At 37.8% G+C, this 25,724-nt stretch overlaps 1 protein-coding gene across 1 annotated transcript in view; it reads left to right on the top strand.

Moving 5' to 3' along the window:
• Positions 1–25,724, top strand: part of LOC149835838 (ribose-phosphate pyrophosphokinase 1-like) — a 58,332-nt gene that overhangs the window by 13,989 nt on the left and 18,619 nt on the right. The window contains exons 4-5 of the mRNA XM_090008782.1: positions 9,732–9,875; positions 10,025–10,192. Of these exons, the coding sequence (XP_089864908.1) occupies positions 9,732–9,875; positions 10,025–10,192 (312 nt within the window). The remainder of the gene's footprint in view (positions 1–9,731; positions 9,876–10,024; positions 10,193–25,724) is intronic.

The raw sequence follows: 25,724 nt of genomic DNA, 5'->3' as shown, positions 1-25,724 counted from the left end.
ATTTAGATGGAGTAGTACAAGAGACATCTTATGGAGAAAAGCTTTTCATCGGCGGTGACCTTAATGGACATGTAGGCATTAGTAGGGACGGATTTGAGAATATCCATGGAGGATATGGTATAGGAGAAAGAAATGAAAGTGGAGAAAGGATTTTAGATTTTTGTTTGTCCTATGATATGATCTTAGCAAACACTTGGTTTAGGAAGAGGGAGTCTCACCTAGTAACATTTAAAAGTGGGGTTAATACGAGTCAGATAGATTTTTTCCTACTTAGAAAGAGAGATAGGGGTTGTTGCATCGATTGTAAGGTTATACCAGGAGAAAGTGTAGCTACACAACATAGAGTCTTAATTTTAGATCTTAGAATTAGACAATGCCGCAAAAGGGATAGACATAGGATAGATCCTAGAATTAAGTGGTGGGCACTGAAAGGAGCTAAACAAGGAATGTTTGTAGAGCAGGTAGTTAAGGAAGTTGATTGGTGTCTCGAGGAGGATTCAGAATCAATGTGGAATAAGATAGCGGGTGGTATGAGAAAAGTAGCTAAGGAGGTATTGGGTGAGTCTAAAGGCGGTGCACCACTAGGTAAGGATACATCATGGTGGAACGAGGATGTCAAATTAGCTATTAAGGTTAAAAGAGAGTGTTATAGAAATCTAAGTAAGAGTCGTGATAATGAGAATTTGGAGAAGTATATGATAGCAAAGAAGGAAGCTAAAAAAGTTGTTCGAAATGCGAGGGCTAAGGTATATAAGGAGGTTTATGACAAGTTGGATACCAAAGAAGGCGAGAAGGATATTTATAGGCTTGCAAAGATGAGAGATAGGAAATCGAAGGATTTGGGTATGGTTAGATGTATCAAAGATGAAACGCAAAGGGTTTTAGTCAAAGATGAGGAGATTAAGGAGAGATGGAAAGATTATTTTGATAAGCTATTTAATGATAGTCATGCTCAAGATCTTGGAGACTTCTCCATTCCTTTTCATGAGATAAATCGTGACTTCATGCGCAAGATTCAAAAGAAAGAAATTGCAGAGGCTTTGAAGAAAATGAAATCAAGAAGGGCAGTTGGCCCAGATGGTATACCTATCGAGGCTTGGAAATGCTTGGGAGAGAAAGGTTTAGAATGGTTGACAAATCTTTTTAACTTGATTTGGCGAACAAATAAGATGCCTAATGAGTGGAGGAAGAGTACTTTGGTGCCTTTATATAAGAATAAGGGTGATATACAAGATTGCACAAACTATCGTGGTATAAAACTCATGAGTCATACTATGAAACTTTGGGAGAGGGTGATTGAGTCTAGGTTGAGGAAGGTTGTCATGATATCGGAGAATCAATTTGGTTTTATGCCTGGAAGATCAACTATGGAAGCTATACATCTTCTTAGACAACTTATTGAAAGATATAGAGAGAGGAACAAAGATTTGCATATGGTTTTTATTGATTTAGAGAAGGCATACGATAGAGTACCTAGGGACGTTCTCTGGTGGACAATGATGAAGAAAGGTGTTTCTCTCAAGTACATTAGTATAATTAAAGATATGTATGAAGGAGTAGTAACCAATGTCCGCACTTGTGGAGGGGTGACAACCAATTTTCCGATAACGGTTGGGTTACATCAAGGATCTGCTTTAAGCCCTTTCCTATTTGCGATAGTGATGGATGAGCTTACGAGATCAATTCAAGAAAATGTACCGTGGTGTATGTTGTTTGCTGATGATATTGTTTTGATTGATGAGTCTAGAGCTGGGGTTAATGCTAAGTTAGAATTATGGAGACAGACATTGGAAGCTAGAGGTTTTAAGTTGAGTAAGAGTAAGACTGAATATATGGAATGTCGGTTTAGTAAGCAACGGAGTAGTGATGGGAGTGTAGTGAAGCTTGGTGAGCAAGATATACCGGTGAATGATTATTTCAAATATTTGGGATCCATCATTCAAAAGTATGGAGAAATTGATGGAGATGTAAATCATAGGATAAAGGTTGGGTGGATGAAATGGAAAAGTGCTACTGGAGTGCTGTGCGATCGTAGAATGCCATTGCGGTTGAAGGGAAAGTTTTATCGGACGACTATTAGACCCGCTTTACTATATGGTACAGAATGTTGGGCTGCCAAGAGACATCATATTCAAAAAATGAGTGTAGCTGAGATGCGGATGCTTAGATGGATGTGTGGAAACACAATAAAAGATAAGATTCTGAACGAAGAGATACGTAAGAAGGTAGGTGTTGCACCCATTGAAAATAAGATGCGAGAGAATCGTTTACGGTGGTTTGGACATATTCGGCGAAGGCCTAATGATGCTCCAGTTAGAAGGTTGGAGAAATGGGAAAATATATTAGTTAAAAGAGGTCGGGGTAGGCCTAGGAAGACTTGGATGGAGATGATAGGAAATGATATGAATGCTTTGAACCTCACCGAGGACATGGCGTTGGATAGAAATGATTGGAGGAAAATGATTCATGTGGAAGACCCAAAATGAATTTCTTTTTTGGTTCATATCGCTGACCCCAATTGTTTTGGGATGAAGGCGTAGTTGTTGTTGTTGTTGTTGTTGTTCCTTTTAAAAACCATAACCAAATGCTTCCTCATACAAAATGCAGGAGATAGGCAACAAAAGTAAGAATAAACAAAATTTTTAAAATACTTACCGTATTAAGATTCCCTTATTCAATGAATATCAAATTCATCACAAGAAGCCAAATACCAAGATGAATATCTTGGCTCTGATACCATGTAATGAAAACAAGAGGAATATGAAAAAAGCCAGCAAGGGCATACAATAGTCAACAAGCGAGAGCTTAAACACAAGTCCACAAAGGGATAATATACAAGCCAAACAATGGCTAATACAAAAGATTACAATAGCCACTAATGGGCATACAAAAGAACACAAAACGCTTAAAAAATATGATCTTTATTATGAGAGAATGCTTAAAAACGCATTAAAGAAAATAGGGACAAAAGGTCCCTTTTTATATACATTTCAAAAGGGGCCAAGGGAGCCCCATATAGCCGTTGAGAGCTCCCAACAGGTATAAATATAGCCATTGGGATGCTCCGAACAACTATAAGGGTTTTGACTAAAAACCCATCAATCCTATTTCAATTGACAAAAATATGAATAAAATGAAAAAGGCAAATCTGCCCTTAATGGGCAGTACCTATTACATATTTACAGAATTAAAAAAATGCCCCTAGAGAGTATTACCTATTACAAAGAGGAGAAAAACAGTTTAGAATTATAATATATATATATATATGTATATATATATGTATATATATATATATGTATATATATATATATATAACATGAACTAGGTATTTCTGGCAATTTTTTTGCAAATCTAACCCTGCAGATGTATTTGGCGTGGTCCATTTGCTAAGAAACGGCTGTTGGATCATGTATTTTCGATGGAAAAATATGATTTTTTAGATGCTTGAATATTTACGAACATTTTGAGCTGTTGATATTATGATCCAAGAGTCTGTCTCTATAAAACTAAGCATTTAGATCACATCCGTGTAGTGAAATTTAAGAAAAAGAACCATGAAAATCTCGTTTCATACTCCAATTCACATATTTTCAGTTAATATATTCTAGTGGCCACACATATATATCTATATCTATATCTATCTATCTATCTATCTATATATATATTGATGATGCAAGACCCCCCCTCTCTCTCTCTCTCTTCCCTCTCCCCACCCTTCTCCAAACCCTCTCCCTCCGCCACTCCTCTGAAGCTGCCATCGAGCGGCAGAGTGCCACTCCCTAGGAATCGCCAATGGGTGGCTGCCACAGTCAGTTGCCTGTTAGCAGCTTCCCTCCGGTGGTTGTTGTTAAAATGTACCTCTTATATATATATATATTATATCAATACCCGATAGGGGTATTTTTGTAATTTCACATAGTTGTTTTAGAAAACAACTATTTTCAAGTTTTGATAAAATGTAATTTTCTTTTTTCTTTTTTATATTTATTTTTTGTATTTTTTGAGGACCAAAAGGGGCTCCAACCATAGAGTCGTTGGAGCCCCCAACGGTCACAAATGTGACCATTGGGGGCTCCCAACGACTCTGTGGGAACCCCCTTTTGGGCTCTCCTTTTGAGGCCCTTGGCCTTCTTTTCTCTCCTCTCCCTCTTGTATAAATAGGGGTGAACCCCTTGTATATTTTTCATTCTTGAGAGATCTCTCTCTTCTCAATAAGAGGTTTTTTATATTGTTGCCTTCTTAAAGACTTGTGCTTGTATTGTCCCTTAGTGGACTTGTGATATTGTCTCTTTTATTCATTGTTGTAAGTGCTTATAAGCACTCTTTATATTTCCGCAATATCTCATTACATGGTATGAGACCCACTCGATTCTTGAAGGAAAGGTGTGGTTCATGTATTTCATATTTGGTGGATCTCTTCTCACTTCTTGGCAACATCATGGAGGCAAAGATTGACTTATCCTTCAAGCTCAATGAAAAGAATTATATGATGTGGGCATCGGCAATAGAAAATAATCTCAAAGGAAAGAAACTTTGGGGTTTGTCATGGGTACCGTTCCGGAACCTAAGCTTATGCTCACAAAGGACGAAGAAGGTCAAGAAAAGGCTCTTGAAGGAGATGCTCGCCTCAAGGCCATTGAAAATCATAAAAAAGAAGTGGAAGATTGGGAAAGCAATCACATAAAAATCCTTGCGTGGTTTATGAACAATGTTGAGCTTAAGGTATGTGCTAACATAGCTAAATTTTGTAGAGCCAATGAGGCTTGTCCTTTATGAAGGGTATGTATACCCAAAAGGATCTTGCAAGAGCATATTTCTTGCAAGAAGAGATTAGAACCACCAAACAAGGTGATTCTAGCATTCAAGACTATTATAGTGCCCTAAACCCACTATGGGATGAATTGGTTCTTTTGGATCCAAAATGAGTTTCTATGGAAGATATTGATTTAAGACAAAAACAAATGGAACAAGAACGATTGTTTCAATTCCTTTTTGGGCTACGTCCCGAATTTGAGCAAGTGAGATCCTCACTTCTCCGTAGATCTATTTTTCCTCCTATTGAGGATGCTATTGCCGAAATCACTCAAGAGGAGACAAGGCTTGGCACGAGTAAACATGGTGATGAAGTACTTGCCGTATCAAAACCGGGTAACAATGTTAGAACCTATAAACCTCCTCATTTTGGGAAACAAGGAAACTACAATGGAGGAAGAAAAATGATTGTTTGTCATCATTGCTATGAGCCGGGTCACATTAAACCCGCTTGCCCAAAGCTTAATGAAACTTTCAAGCCTAAGGTGACCTCTCTTGAAGAAACTACCACCAAAGAAGATGAAGGCAAGAACAATTATCTCAAAGAAACTCTTGGACAAATATCTATGGCTCTCCAACAAATTCTAAAAGTTTCTTCCTCCACATCGGGTGCGGCTATTGCTTCGACTTCATCACCCGGTACGTATTCTTGGATCCTTGACTCCAGAGCCTCTTTTCATATGACCCCCCATGAAAATGCACTTATTGATGTTTGCACCAATTCAAAGGACTCTTGTGTCTCTACGACCGATGGAACCTTTTTAAAAATTTCAAGTATTGGCTCTTTTAAAGATTCCCAAAATTTTTGTGTTCCAAAAGTAAGAGTTGTTCTCAAACTAAATTTAAACCTTTTTTTCGGTCTCTCAAATTGCCGACCATGGATGTGAAATATCTTTCTCATCTAATGGTTGCTTTGTGCAGGATCTCCGGTCCGGGAAGCGGATTGGGCAAGGCCATAGAAAGGGAGACCTCTATTATATGGATCATCTCGATCTCCCTACAAATCATTTTTGTTCTTATGTCCAAGAAAAAAACATGGAAACTTGGCATAAAAGACTTGGTCATCTAAGTTATTCCAAAATGTATCTCTTTCCTTTTGGAAACAAATTTTGTAAGGAAAAAGAAATTAATTGCAAAGATTGCATTTTTGGGAAAATGAAGTCTATTCCATTTCCAACTAGAACTTTTCTTTCATCAAGACCTTTTGAATTGGTGCATATTCGTATTATGTTACTTTTATTGATGACTTTACTCGGTATGTTTGGATTTACTTTCTTAGTCATAAATCAGAAGTATTTACTTTCTTTAAAGATTTTCATAAAAAGATTCAAAATCAATTCCAAAATGATATATCTATTTTAAGATCTGATTCCGGTGGTGAATACTTATCTCATGAATTTCAAAACTATCTAACCCAAAATGGAATTTGCCATCAAATGTCATGTCCTAGGACTCCTCAACAAAATGGCCTAGGGGAAAGAAAACATAGGCACATTATAGAAACCGCTAGAACATTATTTGTTTCTAGGAATATTCCAAAGAAGTTTTGGGCCGAAGCCGTTCTAACTTCCACTTATCTAATCAATAGAATGCCTTCTTCTAAATTAAAAAATGCTTCTCCCTATGAAAAACTCTTTAAAATTTCACCCGATTTCAATCGTCTTCGTATTTTTTGTTGCAAATGTTTTGTCCTATTACATAAAATGGATAAGTTGTCTCCAAAAGCAATTGAATATGTTTTTTTAGGATATGGTGAAAATCAAAAAGGGTATAGATGTTATGATTTTAAGAATGATAAACTATATGTTTCAAAAGATGTAACATTTCTAGAAGAAGAGAACGGTTTTGATAAAATAGAAGAAACAAATGAAATTGATTACATATTCTTACATGATCTTATCGATGACACACAAGAAGATTTTCTTGAAAACATAGAAGATACACGTGAGGTGTCCCATCTTGATATAACACCCTCAAATGATAGTGATACAAATATAAATGTTTACTCAAGAAGAAATCAAGAAAATCCTATTAGTGCCCTCGAAAAATACTCTCAAATTTCTGAATCTTTTGAGGAACCACAAGTTAGACATTCTTCTAGAATATCAATACCCCCAAATAGGTTTGTATCCTATGATTCCTTAACCCCCAACTATCGGGCGTGTTTAATAACCCTACATTCTTATTTTGAACCCGCTCACTATAATCAAGCTAAATCTATACCACATTGGGTTGAAGCAATGCAAGTTGAACTAAATGCATTAAAAAAGGCTAATACTTGGGAAATAGTTAATCTACCCTCACACAAAAAACCTATTGGGTGTCGATGGGTCTTCAAAGTTAAAACTAAAAGCGATGGCTCTTTGGAATGATATAAAGCTAGATTAGTCGCTAAGGGATACTCCCAAGAATATGACATTGATTATGAAGAAACATTCGCTCCCGTAGCTCGAATGACCAGTGTCAGGACCCTAATAGCTGTCACATCAACCAAAAAATGGCCCATTTATCAACTTGACGTAAAAAATGCTTTTTTAAATGGAAGTTTAAGTGAAGAAGTTTACATGGATCCGCCACCCGGAATTAATATTAAGCAAGGTCAAACACTTCGGCTTTTGAAGGCATTGCATGGCCTTAAACAAACTCCTAAGGCTTGGTATGATCATTTCAGTGATATCATGATAAAGTTAGGATTTCACTCTTGTTATACTGACACTGTTCTTTTTGTCAAAAATGCAGGTACTAGTATCGTAATATTGTTGCTTTATGTTGATGATATGATTATCACTGGGAATGATCAAAATAATATTATTGATGTTAAAAATATGTTAAAAAATAATTTTGATATGTCTGATTTAGGTTTTCTTAGATATTTTCTTGGAATTGAAGTTGCATATTCTTCTCGATGATATATTTTGTCACAGATGAAGCTTGCTGCAGATATCTGCTCTAAGTCTGGGATTTCTGATGACAAGAAAGTAGAGACTCCCGAGGTTATTAGTGCCAAATTACGGTTGGAGGATGGGGTTCTTCTGGAAGACCCCACACCCTACAGACAACTCATTGGGTCTCTTACCTATTTAACCATCACCAGACCAGATATCGCCCATGCGGTTCATTCAGTTAGTCAATTTCAGCATGCTCCTACCACTGTGCATATGAGTGCTGTTCTCCGAATCATCCGCTACATTCGGAATACCATCAATAAAGAGCTATTTCTATCCTCCTCTTCTTCCTTGAATCTTCTTGCTTATACTGATGCAGATTGGGGAGGTAATCCCAATGATCGAGTCTCAACTACTGGTTTTTGTGTCTTTTTAGGGGACTCTTTGATTGACTGGCGATGCAAGAAGCAGCAAAAAGTTTCACTATCATCCACTGAAGCTGAGTATCGGGCTATGGCAACCACGACAATGGAACTTGTATGGCTTCACAGTCTGCTTAAAGACATGTGGGTTGATATTACCGAAGCCTCAAAATTATGTTGCGACAACAAGAGTGCCATCTATATTGCGAGCAATCATACCTTCCATGAGCGTACAAAACATATCGAAATGGATTGCCACTATGTTCGTGACGAATTCTTACGAGGAACCATTGCTCTACCATATGTCACTTCAGAATATCAGTTGATTGACTTCTTCACTAAAGCTCTTCCGGCTCCTCGCTTCATGTTTCTTCTTGGCAAACTTTCCGTCATTTCCCCGTAAAGTTTGAAGGGGGTGTTAAAATGTACCTTATATATATATATTCCATCGATACCCGATAGGGGTATTTTTGTAATTTCACATAGTTGTTTTAGAAAACAACTATTTTCAAGTTTTGATAAAATGTAATTTTCTTTTTTCTTTTTTATATTTATTTTTTGTATTTTTTGAGGACCAAAAGGGGCTCCAACCATAGAGTCGTTGGAGCCCCCAACGGTCACAAATGTGACCGTTGGGGGCTCCCAACGACTCTGTGGGAGCCCCCTTTTGGGCTCTCCTTTTGAGGCCCTTGGCCTTCTTTTCTCTCCTCTCCCTCTTGTATAAATAGGGGTGAACCCCTTGTATATTTTTCATTCTTGAGAGATCTCTCTCTTCTCAATAAGAGGCTTTTTATATTGTTGCCTTCTTAAAGGCTTGTGCTTGTATTGTCCCTTAGTGGACTTGTGATATTGTTTCTTTTATTCATTGTTGTAAGTGCTTATAAGCACTCTTTATATTTCCGCAATATCTCATTACAGTTGTTTTCTTGCTGTTTTTGTTTTTGTTTTTGGTTTGAGGGGTGGCCACAGTCCACCTAAATGTTTCATGCCACCTGTGGGTGGCTGGTGGTTGGCCGCTTGGTGGCAGACTGCTGGTGGGCATCCATGGCCACTCACTGGTGAGAGAGAGAGAGAGAGAGAGAGAGAGAGAGAGAGAGAGAGAGAGAGAGAGAGAGAGAGAGAGAGAGAGATGTGGCTGTTCGGCAGTCAGCCGATGACTGTCTGGCGGTGGCTGGCCGGATTCACAATAGCAGGGGTAGGGGATGCACCGGATATGAGGGGAAGGGTATTGGGTGGAAGGTTTGACGGGGAGAGGGTGAGGTGCATCGGGGTGGAGGGTGAGCAGAGAGTGGGAAAGACGTTGACTTGTGGTCCAGCATCATCTGCACCATCCAATCCAGTGATCCGATGGTCCAGATGATGCTGGACCTTGTTGGTCCATCCTATTTCTGAACCGTCCCCCCTTCCCTATATATATATATGTATATATATACATACGAGTTCTCAGTTTTGCACAATTATCTAATTGATATTGCATTGTACAGCAATGGTGACCTATTTATTAGGGCTTTCTTCTTTTATTTTTCTTTCCTTTTTCTAAAACAAAACATTAAATCATTCAAGTTGCTTTTGTTTCTTGATGGTTTTTATACTTTAGTGATCGCTTTGTCAGACCCAAGGGCGTGAATCAATTGCAGCCAAGCTTGTCGCAAACTTGATCACAGAGGCTGGTGCAAATCGTGTTCTTGCTTGTGATCTTCATTCTGGTCAATCAATGGGGTACTTTGATATTCCAGTGGATCATGTGTATGGGCAGGTAAATGGTGGATCTTCTATAAACACGCCAAGTTCTTTGAATGCATTATAACTTTAGTTGTATATTAAATGTCTCATGAACGATGTATGTGTAATGCCTTCTTCTATAAAAGAGAGAGTTGGTCTTGATTGATTGATGCCTTTCTGTAGCCCGTGATTCTTGATTACTTGGCTAGTAAGACTATCTCTTCAAATGATTTGGTTGTTGTCTCACCTGATGTTGGAGGTGTTGCTCGGGCTCGGGCTTTTGCTAAAAAACTATCTGATGCACCTTTAGCGATTGTCGATAAAAGGCGTCATGGGCACAATGTTGCTGAGGTAAGATGTCTCTTTCAGTTGTGATCATGGTTGCACATTCCACCTCTTAGATTTATCCGTGTTGCTTGCAGTTTTCCATTCTAGAATAATTTTGGAATTGGCAAACACGATCTGTTTGTTGTGGAACATGGAATGTGATGGGAGTCATGGTTTTTGACAGTTTTCATCTCATAACAGAGTATAATTTCTGGTGATATAGTTGAAGTCTGCAAGTTCTATTTCACATTCTTTGGATAGTTTTTATGTCATAATCCTGTTTGATAGAGCTTAAGTGTGTTGTGCAAATCATCCTTTTCCTCAGTGACTCACGTACTTGTTTGCTGACAAAACTCTCTCCCACGTCTTCAAGCATAGTGGGAGTATTTAATGTTATTCAAGGGAACATTGGACTTGTTCTGGATGTGTTGTGGGTTTTATGTAGCTCATAGATATTAAAATTTAGTTTCTATTATTGTTTAAAAATAGTGGTTACGTCTTCTGGAGTTTACAAACAGAATCCTGTATTGCATACCAATAACAAACAGATGAATTCAGTTTTAGGTGGGCCTTGTTTGAATATAGGCCAGACCCTGTAATGAAATAACAAGTGCACAAACACAGTGCCACAAAGGGGCTACAAATGTGCACACTCACAAATACAAAAGCCACTTATGGGCCAATTACAAAAGTGCCTCGAAGGGCTAACACATAACCTCTCCAAAGAGAGTAAGAACACAAGTAAAAAATAAAGAAATTATATTCAATATGCTTAGAACAAGCATAAATATTTAAGGAGCCAAATAGCCCCTTTTATATATAATGGATAGCATTGGGGAGCTCCCAATATAGACATTGGGAGTTCCCCAATGATCATATTTATGATCGTTGGAGAGCTCCAACAGCTCTATGGTCCTATTGACCATAGATCCCCTAAACAAATAAATAAATTCCAAAAAGAAAAATAAAAGGTAAAAACCCAAAATTGTCCCTAATAGACAACATCTATTACATGTACAAAATGACCAAAATCCCCTTATTAAATACCCAAATTACATAACCCAATATATATATATATATATATATATTAACACTCCCCTCAAACTTAACAGTGTGATCACCGAAAGTTTGTCAAGGAGAAAATGAAATTGAGGTGACGAAAGCGCCTTGGTGAAGAAGTCCACTAGTTGATACTTAAAGTAACATATGGTAAGATGATGGTCTTCAGGAATTCTTCACGGACATAGTGACAATCTATTTCTATATGCTTGATCCTCTCATAAAATGTATTGTTGTCAGCTGTGCATATTGCACTCTTGTTGTCACAATACAGTCTGAAAGGTGTTTGTAGATGACACTCATATCTTCAAGTAATCTTCGCAATCAAACAATTTCTAATGTTGTAGCCATCGCACGATACTCAACTTCAATGGATGATAAAAATACTTTCTATTGCTTTTTGTACTTTCAGGACACCAGATAATCACCTAAAAAATACAATATCGAGTAGTTGGGCCCCGATCATTTGGATCTCCTCCCCAATATGAGGAATAAACAATCAATTCAAGGAAAAATGATGATGATAACAAAAGATCTCTAGAGGTAGAGGTTTGTAAATATCTAACAATTCTCGTCACAATACTCATATGAATTGTGGTAGGAGAATGTTGGAATTGGCTAGTAGTATGAACCACATACACAATATCAGGCTTAGTAGTAGTTAAATAAGTTAAGGCGCCAATCATTTGGTGATGCAAAGTAGGATAATCTAAAGGTGTCCCATCATCAATCTTCATTTTGGCATTAATAATTTCAAGAGTATCCACCATTTTTCATTTATAATTCTTGACATGTCAATAATATCATTAGTACACTTGGTTACTCTCTGTTTGTTTGCATCTGGGATGATCATGTTGTTAAATTGTAATTCATAAGACAATGTATTAGCTGTAGGGGTATTTTAGTCATTTCCACATTTTACGCATATTCATGTTTTTGAATATAATTGCAGTTCCTTCTTTTTATTTTTTCTTATTTTTGTTTTTTATGTAATATTTTTGTACATAGTCAGTGGCTGACTGTGTACAATGTACAACAGTCAACCCCAGTGACTCTTGTACACAGTTTAAAAAAGATAGACGTTGGGCTGATTCCCAACATCTCTAATAAGAGCCGTTGGGAATAGCCCAACGACTCTTTAAGTGTGCTTATAAATAAGTGCTATGTGAGCCCATTGAATGTATGTATTTCGGTAAGGAGTTGTCTCCTTAAGCTTATAAACATTGTGCATTTATTGCACTTCTTTTGTGGTGTAAAGCTTATAAACACTCTGCATTTATTTTGTGTCTTGAGTATTTGAAGTATCAAGTCATTTGAAAACTTGATTTTTTGCAATGATTCTTCACATGCTATCAGAGCAAGGTTGGAGAAAGAAAGATCATGTGGATTCTCAGTTTTGGGGGTCCCTCGAAAAGCGTGCCTTTGATTTTTTGGTGATTGGAGTGAATCCTCTTGTTCATACAATATTTTAGAAGAGTCTTCTATCAAGAAAGGTCTAAAAATCCTTTGTGGTACGTATTCTTTTTCATCATCTCTCCTCTGTAATGGGTGAAAAAGACATTTTTTTTCTCGGCTTCAAACTCAATGGGTCCAAGTGTCACGTTTGGGTCGGAAACATGGAGGCTCATATTAAAGGAAAAGGGCTTTGGGGCTATGTCTAAGGCTCGATTCTCGAACTGGAGCCAAAGATAACCTTGATGGAGAAAAGAGAAATAAAAATCCCTGAAGGCGAAGAAAGAGCCAAGGCTCTTGAAGACTACACCAAAAAGCATGAAAAATGAGAGATGATGAATTTTAAAATCCTCTCATGGATTTTCCCATCCGTAGAAACACGAATTAACGTCAATATTATCAAGTTTAAGAAGACTTCTCAAGCGTGGGAGTACCTTGAGAAGATGTACACCTCTAGGGACTTGTCCTACAAATATACATCCAAAAGAGGGCGCTAACTCTTCATCAAGGAGAGATGACTATAAGAGAGTATTTTGCCGAACTCTCTTCTATTTGGGATGAGCTTGCTATGCTCGAACCCAAGTGGAGTGGAGAAGCCATAGTGCTTCGTCATAAACAATTGGAAGAAGATAGATTTTTTAATTTTTTGAATGAGCTTAGGCCTGAATTCGGACAAATCCGGTCTTCTCTTTTATCCGCCTTCACTTCCCTCTCTCTTGAAGATGTAATTACTAAACTAAGTGGGGAAGAGACTCGTATGAGTATAAGTAAGAACAACCCAAGTGTTCTAGCTATACCTTCCAATAATGAAGAAAATAAAAGAGTTAATGTCGTCTCAAGATCGGGGAGCAACTTGAGGATCTACAAGCCTCCTCACTTCAAGAATCAAAACTCTAAGTGGTCAAGGAGGGAAGAAGGATTATAACAAGCTTTTATGCCATTTTTGTAAGGAACCAGGGCATATCAAGCCTATGCTTAAAGTGGAAAAAGTTACTTGCCATGGCTATTACATCCCAACCTCAAAAGGAAGAGTGTTCGTCATCATCAAATGGAGCTCTCTCATTGCAACAAATCGTGGATGCACTTCAACCTCTTCTAAAAGGGGCTATTTTCGGAGCCGCCATGGCGTCAACCTCTTCTCCTCCCGGTAAGACCTCTTGGATTTTAGATTCGGGTGCTTCTTTTTGCGTGACCTTAAGTTTTAGTTCTTTTTCCGAATACTCAAAAAATCCCTCTTTATCTTTTGTTTCAACCACGAATGAAAGATCTCTTAAAGTAAAATGAATAGAAAATTTTGAAAAACAAGGGTTCTTTATTCCAAAAATTAGATTTATACCCAAATTAAACTTAAATTTGCTTTCCGTTTCTCAACTCTCGGATCATGGGTTTGATATAAAGTTTCCATCTAACAAATGTTGGATACAGGATCGCTGGTCCGGGAGATTGATTGGGGAAGGCTCTAGGAAGGACTATACTATGTCGATTCTCTTCAAATTCCAAAGAACCTGTTTTGTAATGTTGTCCAACAAAAGGATATTAATGTGTGGCACAAAAGACTTGGACATCCAAATATTGCAAAAATTTCTCATTTACCTTTTGTTAAAAGTCTATATAAAAGTGATTTCACTTGTAACGACTGTATTCTTGGGAAAATGAAAAAATTGCCTTTTTGTCAAAGATTTATGTTTACAAAAAGACCTTTTGAAATTATCCATTCGGATGTATGGGGATCGGCACCCATCCTATCAAAAGGAGGCTTTGCATATTATGTCATTTTTGGTGACTACTACACGAGATATTGTTGGATTTATTTTCTTAAACACAAATATGAAGTTTTCTCAATTTTTAAAACCTATCATATGATGATTAAAAATCAATTTAATGAGAATCTAAAAATTTTTAGAACTGACTCTGGTGGAGAATACCTTTCAAGTGAATAAAAAAATTATCTTGAAAGTCATGGTATTCTTCACCAAAGATCTTGTCCGAAACCCCTCAACAAAATGGATTAGCTGAAAGAAAGCATAAACATATAATAGAGACAACTCGAACATTACTTGTTTCTCAAAATATCCCAAAAGGTTTTTGGGCTGAAGCGGCTTTAGCATCTGTCTATCTGATAAATCGGCTACCTTCTAAAAAATTGAACAATATCTCGCCTTTTGAAAAATTGTATACCAAAGAACCCGACTATAGTCGATTGAGAATTTTTGGTTGTAAATGCTTTGTTCTTACTGACAAGAACGACAAGCTTTCACCAAAAGTCATTGCCTGCTCTTTTCTTGGATATTCTAAAACCCAAAAAGGGTTTCGTTGTTATGATATTAAGAATGACAAGCTATATATTTCCAAAAATGTGAGTTTTCTGAAAAATGTTAATGGTTTTGAAAGGAGTGAACCCTTTGAAGAAAACATGGATTACTCTTTTTTTATTTGAAATGTTAGCACATGATAATGATAGTGATGACGATTTCATTCATAATGACGTCAATGATAAAGAAGATGACTCTTCCTATCCACCTATCTCCCAACGTAGAAATGAAGGATCATTGAGAGATCCTATAACATATACCCATAGAGATAGAAACAGTTTTAGGAGTGCACTTAAAAAATTCGGTGAACCTAGTGGGTCCAATTCAACAAATGATGAAAACCTACGAAGAACTGAGAGAAGTAGAAAGATGCCTTTTAGGCTTATTTCATATGATTCATTTACTTCTAAACATAGAGCTTGCCTTAGCGCCATTCATTCCTATATATAACTCAGAAACTTCGAAGAAGCCAAAAAGAATGATGAATGGCTGAAAGTAATGGAATGTGAGCTTTCAGCTCTCAACAGGGCAAAGACTTGGGAGTTCCAAGATCTTTCTAAGGGTAAGAAAGCAATAGGGTGTAGATGAATATTTAAGGTAAAAACTAAGAGCGATGGATCTCTTGAGAGATATAAGGCTCGATTAGTTGCAAAGGGATATAGTCAAGAATACGAGATTGACTATGAAGAAACTTTTGCCCCTGTGGCCCGAATGGTCACTGTATGATGTCTCATTATCGTTGTCTCAATCAACAAATGAAACATCTATCAAATGGATGTTAAAAACAACGTTCTTAATGCTGATCTGAATAAAGAGGTATATATGGATGCTCCACCAAGAATGAAGACTCCCAAAGGGAAAGTGCTTCGCCTTCGAAAAACACTTTATGGTTTAAAACAAACCCCCAAGGCTTGGTATGATAGATTTAACTCCGTAATGTTAGAAAATGATTTTTCTTCCTGTTTCACTGACACTGTCTTATTTGTTAGAAAAACCAATGTAGGGATTGTCATTCTACTCTTATATGTGGATGATATGCTTATAATCGGAAGTGATTATAAAGGGATTAAAATCATAAAATCAATTTTGAAGAATAGGTTTGAAATGTCTGATTTGGGATTTCTAAGTTATTTTTTGGGTATTGAAGTAGCATACTCTCATAGAGGGTATTTTTTTTTCTCAAACTAAGCTTGCCTCTGAGATTATTAACAGGTCAGGTATTACAGATGATAAGGTTTGTGAACCTCCTGCCATAGTAGGAGCCAAAATGAAGATTGATTATGGTATTTCTCTCTTTGATCCCACCCCCTACAAACAACTTGTGGGATCTTTGATGTATCTAAGTATTACTAGACTAGATATCTCTCATGCAGTTCATACTGCAAGTCAATTCCAACATGCACCAACATCAGTTCACATGAGTGCCATCTTGCGGATTGTGAGATACATAAATGACACACTAAACAAGAGAGTATTCTTATCATCTTATTCTAAATTAAAATTAATTGTTTATACTGACTCTGACTGTGGAGGTGACCCAAATAACCGTCACTCCACCACTGGGTTTTGTGTGTTTTTAGGAGACTCGCACATTTCATGGAGATGTAAGAAGCAACAAAAAGTGTCTCTATCCTCAACAGAAGCTGAATATCGTGTCATAACGACTACTACCATGGAAATTGTATGGATTCATCAGCTATTAGAAGACATGGAGATCTCAATAGAAGGGCCCACCAAACTATGCTGTGATAACAAGAGTGCAATATGCATTGCCAAAAATCATACTTTTCATGAGCAGACTAAACACATTGAGATGGGCTGTCACTATGTTCGGGAAGCGTATCCGAAAGGAGTTATAGATCTTCCATATGTAACTTCAGAATATCAGGTGCCAGATTTCTTCACCAAAGTCTTGTGTGCTCCGCGGTTCAATTTCCTCCTTGGCAAACTTTCGATCATCTTGCCCTAAGTTTGAAGGGGGGTGTTAAATTATAATTCATAAGACAATGTATTAGCTGTAGGGGTATTTTAGTCATTTTTACATTTTACGCATATTCATGTTTTTTAATATGATTGTAATTCCTCCTTTTTATTTTTTTCTTATTTTTGTTTTTTATGTAATATTTTTGTACACAGTCGGTGGCTGACTGTGTACAGTCTACGACAGTCAGCTAGTGACTGTTGTACACAGTTTAAAAAAGATAGACGTTGGGCTGATTCCCACCGTCTCTAATAAGAGCCGTGGGAAGAGCCCATTGACTCTTTAAGTGTGCTTATAAATAAGTGCTATGTGAGCCCATTGAATGTATGCATTTCGGTAAGGAGTTGTCTCCTTAAGCTTATAAACACTGTGCATTTATTGCACTTCTTTTGTGGTGTAAAGCTTATAAATACTGTGCATTTATTTTGTGTCTTGAGTATTTGAAGTATCAAGTTATTTGAAAACTTGATTTTTTGCAAGGATTCTTCACACATGTTATCAACATAATGGAGAAGAATTAAAATTCCTGCATCAGATTTCTTAGTAAATATGGCAGTATCATTATAACACGGTTTAAAACCAAGTTTGAGCATAACAAAGCTAAACTGTTCATACCAAGTTTTGGGTGCCTGTTTTAAACCATAAAGAGCCTTTCTCAATCGAGGCACCTTATTAGGAGAAGCTTTATATCCAGGAGGTATATCCATATAAACTTCTTCTTTTAAGTCCTCATCTATGTCACATAGATGCGGGTGCGACGATGCAGACACTTTAAAAAAACTTGGGTGTGGGAGGGTATATATATAAATTTTTTAATATTTTAATATATATATATATATATATATATATATATATATATATATATATATATATATATATATATATATATATATAACTTGGGGGCTCGAGGTACCTCTACCCCCTATTTTTTCTAAAGGGGGGGGGCTCGAGATACCTCCCCTATTTTTTTTAATGGGAGGGGGGGGGGCTCGAGGTACCCCCTTTCATGGTTTTTTTTTTTGTGCAAAATGGACTCGGTGAGAGTTAATTGAGTCCATTTTCAATAGATATGACCTTGGGTGCAGTTGACCGCACTCGTATCATGTCGCGTCGATGCGGGTGCCTCACCAGGGTCGCATCATGTCAACACGGGTAAGACACCCTATTGGGTGAATCCTTGTGACATAGGTCCTTAAAAAAGCATTTTTTACATCCATTTGGTAGATAGCCAATCTTTTACGGTAACAACAATTATGAGAGTCCTAACGGACATCATTTTAGCTACATGAGCAAATGTTTTATTATAGTCTATCTTGTATTCTTGTGCATAACTCTTGGCAACTAACCTGGCGTATGCACGTGCACTTGAAACAAACTTTGAAATAACATATTGCTAAATCATGTCATATCAAGTCAAAGCATGTGAAAAATTCCATTCTTAGCATGTATTAGAATCAAAATACATACACTTAACACAATCTGAAAGTTTACATGCATATTAAATTTAGAATTCCAGATTCAAGCAAACACAAAGTGTTAAAATTAATTTTGAAGTAGGCCGATCGAGCCTAGCCGACCCCATCGGCTGGGGTTCAGCCCCGACCCAGCTGAACCCAAAAAGCAGTGCCGCAGGCCTACGCCTGTCACAAAAGAAAGCCTCTTTTTTTTTTTTCTGAAATCCCTTTTTTTTTATAAAATAGTCCAGCACCCAGCTGACCCAGTCGGTTGGGGTTCGGTTCATGCCCAGCCGAGCTCAGTCAGCTGGGTCTGACTTGGGCAGATCTTGCAAGGCCTGACAGGAGGCTACGAATCTTACAAGGCCCAGCATGCCCTCGGCTGCACTGCAAGTTGCCCAGCCAGCACCAGGCTGGGTCTGGTCCGGCCCGACCAGACCCCAGCCAAGTCTGGCCGGGCGTGGCATGTCAGGCCAGGTTGCTGGCCTGACAGCCAGCCCACCAGAAAGCCAAAATACCTATATAACTCTTTTTTTTTTCTGCGTAAACTTAACATACAAATTTTGATAAGGTATACATTCATGTTCATGGGAATTTTTTTTATTTTAGCATGCATGTACAGGCTAGTTTATGAGCATATATACTTAAGTATATAGTGTGAGAAATCAGATGTGGGAGTCACCTTACTATCGTAGCAAGAGATAGAGAGAGAGGTAAGAGGGAAGAGAGAAAAAAAATGTTGGGCGGCAATGATGTCTTCTCCCCTTTCCATTGATATTTATATGTTGTACGAGTGGTACAATACAGTACAATACAGTACAGTATGTTGTACAATACAGTACAATACAGTACAATAGTACAATACAGTACAGTATGCTGTACAATACAGTACAATACAGTACAATACAGTACAGTATGTTGTACAAGTGGTACAATACAGTACAGAAATATATTCATTTACATATACATATTTAACAGCCTCCCTCAAGTTGAGGATGATCTTCAATCATGCTCAACTTGCCCTTAAGTAACCAAAATTGATGAGTAACCAATCCTTTGGTGAAGATGTCTGCTACTTGGTCTTCTGATCTGACATACGAAGCCTCAATTTCTTCTGTTTCAATCTTTTGTCTAACAAAATGCTGATCAATCTCAATGTGCTTCGTGCGACAATGATGAATAGGGTTAAAAGAAATATTAATGGCACTTTGATTATCACATAAAAGCAGAGAGGAAGAGATAGGTTCATTCAACTCTTGAAGAAGATGTCGTACCCAAGTGACATCAGCTGTCCCTGCTGCCATTGCCCTGTACTCTGCCTCAGTGCTGGATTTAGCAATGGCCTTTTGTTTCTTACTACTCCAAGTGACAATATTTGGGCCAATAAAAACACAATATCCTGAAACCGACCTACGCTCATCAGGGTCCCCACCCCAATCTGCATCACAATATGTAAGTAAACGGTGTCCTGTAGTGAAGCTTTCATCTTTGTGATAGAGCAATCCATCTCCAATAGTCCCTTTCAGATATCTGAGAATACGCTTAATACATTCCATATGACAATCAGTGGGAGCATGCATAAACTGAGATGCTTGATTTACAGCATAAGCAATGTCAGGTCTTGTAAATGTAAGATATTGCAACATACCAACAATGCGGCGATATAAAGTGGAATCATGATATAATTGGCCTTCTTTTGCACTAAACTTATGATTTAAGACAGATGGGGTGCTGAGAGGTTTACAATTAATCATACCAGTGGTGTGAAGAATGTCAAGAGTATACTTGTGTTGACTTAGAGTGAGTCGATCATCTTGTCTATCGACTTCAACTCCCAAGAAGTATCGCAATGGGCCTAAGTCCTTCATCTTGAATTTGGCCATGAGTAAAGACTTGACCAAGGCAATATGTGCATCATCACTCCCAATGATAATGATGTCATCAACATATATAAGAACCCAAGTAGTAACATGATCATTCTTATACATAAATAAAGAATGATCAAGTATACTCTTAGAAAAGCCATGCTGCTGAATTTCCATGGAGAAACTCTCAAACCAAGACCGAGATGCCTGTTTTAAACCATAAAGAGACCTTCTCAATTTACAAACCCATGTAGCCGCATCATGTTCACTATATCCAGGAGGTTGCTCCATATACACCTCTTCCTTCAAGTCCCCATGTAGGAACGCATTCTTGACATCCAACTGGCTAAGAGACCAACCATGCTGAAGTGCCAAAGTGAGGATCACACGAATGGTGCCAATTTTGACAACAGGGCTAAAAGTTTTCTCATAATCTTGCCCATATTGTTGTGTGAATCCGCGTGCAACAAGGCGAGCTTTATATCTTTCAATGCTGCCATTTGGTTTACGCTTGATCTTGTAAACCCATTTGGAACCAACAACATTTCTATCAACAGGTCGAGGAACAATATCCCATGTATGACATTCATGAAGTGCTGCCATTTCTTCGTTCATAGCTTCAACCCAAGCTCGAGAATGGGCTGCCTGATGGAAAGTAGACGGCTCTTTCTCTTTGGCCACATTGGTTAGAAACAACTGAAAGTCAAGAGAAAAATTGTTGTAACTAACCCAACGATGGATAGGATGCCTTTCACGTGTGGATCGTCGAAGAGGGGGAGCCTCGTGAGATGGAGTTGAAGGGGCTCCTCGACGGGCATAAACCAAACCTGAAAACCGTGAAGGTGCATCCTGGATGATGGAGTTGTCTGCTTCAAACTGAATTGGTTCATCAACAACAGGATCTCTGATAGAGTCATATAGCAAAGTATCACAAAGCCATGGATCATAAGTAGTTTTCTCATATACCTGAGAAGTATCACAAGTGCTGAAATGGTCATCATCAAAAACAACATTTCTAGACACCTTAATCTTACCCAAAATAGGATCATAACATCTATATCCTTTATACCCATCGGCATATCCCAGAAATCTGCACTGAACTGCTCTGTCCTGAAACTTGTTACGTAAAGAATGATCCACATGGACATAACAAATGCATCCGAAAGCATGCAAATCATCATAAGAAGGGTGAGAACCGTGAAGCAAATAATAAGGAGACTGATCTCCTAATAATTCCATAGGCAACCTGTTAATGATATGCACTGCAGTGTGAAAGGCCTCAGTCCAAAGAGAGAAAGAAATATCAATATTGTGCATCATACTTAACGCGGTTTCAACAATATGCCGATGCTTACGTTCTGCTACTCCATTCTGTTGTGGAGTGTAAGGACAAGAGGAGTTACGTGTGATGCCATGGTCCTTTAAATATTCACTAAAATCATGAGATATGTATTCTCCACCACCATCACACTGGAAATAAGTGATATTTGAATTGAAAAGGTTCTGAACAAGAGCATGGAATTGTTTGAAAAGTTTGAACACTTCAGATTTAGATTTCATAAAGTAAATCCAAGTGTAACGAGTGAAAGAGTCAAGAAATAACACATAATAACGAGAGCCAGATAGAGATGAAACAGGAGCTGGGCCCCAAACATCAGAGTGAATAATTTCAAATGGCTTGGAAGCTCTTTTATTGATACTTTGAAAGGGAAGTACATGACTCTTGCAGACATTACAACTAGGACACTTATGATCTAATTTGACTTTGGGAATAAAACCCTGAGAAGACAATTTGTCAAGGAACCCTTGACTACAATGACCTAACCGACGATGCCAAGAAACTGGCTTATTACATTGCATAACAAAAGAAGACTGGCTCAAATAAGCAGGAAAAGATGGAGACACGGTAGATGACGTCTTCAAAGTCCCGGGGGCTGCTTCGAAGACGTACATGTTTCCGCGTCGTTCACCCTTAGCGAGCATCTTCTTGGTTCGAAGGTCCTTAAGACAAACAGAAGACAGAGTAAATTCCATGGATGAATTTGTTTCATTAACCAATTTAGAAACAGATAAAATGTTTTTCTCAATGGCAGGAGTGAGTAAGACATTTTTCAATGGTAGTGTAGATTGTGACAAAGAGAGAGATGCATTTCCAGTATGAGAAATAGGGTGGTGGGAACCATCTCCCGTGACAATAGTGCCAGTGCCAATATAAGGAACCATGTTGGAAAGTTTACCTGCATCAGAAGTAACATGTGCGGCTGCTCCAGAATCAATATACCAAACTCCATCATCATTCTGACGCAAATTCATGTTGTTAAATGCAGTCATCAGAATTTGTTGCACATCATGTGGCAACCCTGCACTCTGTCCCTGATCAGTACCCTGATGTGCTCGAAAATTTCCCTGCGGCTGCCCCTGAAACTGTCTAACATTCATCTGTCCAGCTCTTGGTCCTGGCCTCCCTGCCTTGTTGCGATTCTGTGGGTTGTGCCAACAATCTGCTTTCACATGGCCACGCTTGTTGCAATGGAAGCAAGTAGGGACACGGGTACCTCTAGTGGCAGGTGGAGCAGTAGGAGTAGGAAGGAGTCCTCCACGGCCCATATGAGCAGCAGGTGGACGAAATGAGGTAGACCCAGATGTAAACATGACAGGATGAGGATCATCAATAAGATGATCTTGAGTCAAACTAACTTCATACTGTAGGAGTTTGGCCTGTAAATCCTCAAAGCATGGAAGTGTAGAGGCAACCTGTAATGCAGTGCAAAACATACGATATTGGGGCCCAAGGCTTCCCAATACCTGCTGAACAACATCTCTGTCAGAAACATGATATCCAATACCGGCCAACTGATCAATGATAATTTTGATATCCCCTAGAAATTCAGTAATGGTCTTAGTTCCCTTTCGCATAGATTGGAACTGCCATTTCAGTTGAAGTGCACGTGATTCAGAAACCTGTGAATAAGAGTGAGCAAGATGTCTCCATAGTTCTGCAGCAGTAAAATGGTCAGAGATAGTTTGTAATATACGATCAGATAACGTGGCAGTCAAATAGGCAACCACAGATTGGTCCTTCTGAAACCAAACATCATACGCAGGATTTGGAATAGCAATGCAACTCACCTTCCCATCATTACCAGTTACCTCTTGCGTAATAGTCATAGGTGGGGCGGGTGATCCCCCATCCAGATGCCCGGAAAGACCATGACTTCGGATAAACGGCAGAATTTGGCGTTTCCAAAGTAAGTAGTTATCATGAGTTAATTTGTGAGAAACAAGTTGAGAAAGAAATCCGGGGCTGATTTTAGAATCCATAAGGAAGAAGATCAAAGATGAATCAAACAGCACGACAGAAATTCGTAGGTTGTACGGACAGAACCGTACGGACAGAAATTTTTGAGTTTTGGAAATCACGATTTTTTAGTTAATCGTGCAGAATGTACGATTTATCAACTATATTGCAAGAAATAGATAAGAAATCACAAGAAGTTTGAGAAAAGAGGCACTTTTGAGAAATGAGGGTTCCCAAATTTGGGGAAAACAGAAATTAGGGTTGATAAAATTGGGGATAACAGAATATGTAAGAAGGAAAAGATGCACGATATGAGGAAATGAAGAAACGACGTCGAAATATAGTGATTCAACGGAGAAACAACAGAGAAAAGATGAAAAAAAAAACACTTTCCTTGAGAACGCCCAAAAACGCACGTCAAGGTCCTTAGGGGCCTTCCAGATGATCGTGATTACCACGCCCTTGGCCCTGATACCATGTGAGAAATCAGATGTGGGAGTCACCTTACTATCGTAGCAAGAGATAGAGAGAGAGGTAAGAGGGAAGAGAGAAAAAAAATGTTGGGCGGCAATGATGTCTTCTCCCCTTTCCATTGATATTTATATGTTGTACGAGTGGTACAATACAGTACAATAGTACAATACAGTACAGCATGTTGTACAATACAGTACAATACAGTACAATAGTACAATACAATACAGTATGCTGTACAATACAGTACAATACAGTACAGTAGTACAATACAGTACAGTATGTTGTACAAGTGGTACAATACAGTACAGAAATATATTCATTTACATATACATATTTAACATATAGGCTCGGAAATCAAACATACACGTATGTGCCTTTCCACATTCTGAAACATGAGCATGTTCAGAGTTACATAAATTTATCAACAAATGACCAGTGTTATGCAGATCTTCAGTTAGGCATGCATGTACAAACACGTTCATTCATGGTAATACATGCATATGCTTGTTTTGAGAACCCGTTTTCAAGATTTTTCATGCACTAAATCTGAGCCAGATTTGCGCATGTTACATACATGGCAAATTTGTCCCGGTTTAAGGATTCTCAACACATAACGAAGAACATATACAAAGACAAACATTAATATATATATTTGCTCCAAAACAAACCCGAAAAGAGAAGCACAACACCCATATTAGAGTAAATATTCAGATTTATTCTTTTCCCATGGATTTTCTCAAAAACATTGCATGGATCTTTTTCTCATTCGGAACAAGAAAAAGACCCGTACCTTAACCCTGAATCGAAAAGAGAACTAGAACAATGGTGGAAAAACACCGGATGATCGGAGAAGAAGACTCCTTCCTCTTCTCTTTTCTTCTCTCTCTCTCTTTTTCCCTTTTCTCTTTTTTTCCTTCTCTTTCTCTCTCTCTTTTTTTTAAGGTTTATATAGACAAGGAGAGGGTGATGCCCCCCCCTTCTGCAGCCCCTTCTATATGAGCTGGAGAAGAGAGAACTCTCCCCCGTACGGACTCTCTTCTCTCTTGAGAGTTTTGAAAATTTTGACATTCTAAAGTTGACTTTTCAAAGTTTTATTTTAATAGACTTTCTAAAACCTTCTTAGATTCTTCTAGGTGTGTTTAAGGACTCTATCAAGAGTCCTAAACCAAAGCCAACTTAAAATTTTGGAATTCAATACAATTAATTAATTAATTATTAAATGTTAAATATTAATTAATTAATAAATACTTAGAAGCTTCCAAAAGCTATCTTATTAAACTAGGATACTTCTTAAGTGATTCTATATGGGTTGAAGAACTCTACTTAGAGTCCTAAACCAATACTTAAATCAAATTTCAAAATTGGAATTAATTAATTACTTATTTATTGTTAATTAATTAATAAGTATCTAAAAATTTCCAAAGGTTATTTTAATAACATAGAGGACTTCTTAACACTAAATAACTCTAATTTAAAGCTATCTAATGAATTTAAAGGTGGAAATTCGTTGGGCATGGATTTGGATCTGGATCCGGATCCAAAGATCCAAATCCATCTCCAAAAATCCAAATGAGTTTTTATTCTGGATCAAATCTAGATTAATATGGGTCTTGGATTTGGATGAAATCTATTGGATCAAGTCCGATACAAATCCAGATCCA

Source organism: Nuphar pumila, chromosome 6 (assembly GCF_984573655.1).
Source record: "Nuphar pumila chromosome 6, dmNupPumi1.hap1.1, whole genome shotgun sequence".
NCBI classification, from domain to species: Eukaryota; Viridiplantae; Streptophyta; class Magnoliopsida; order Nymphaeales; family Nymphaeaceae; genus Nuphar; species Nuphar pumila.
This window is presented reverse-complemented; position numbering and strand designations above follow the sequence as displayed.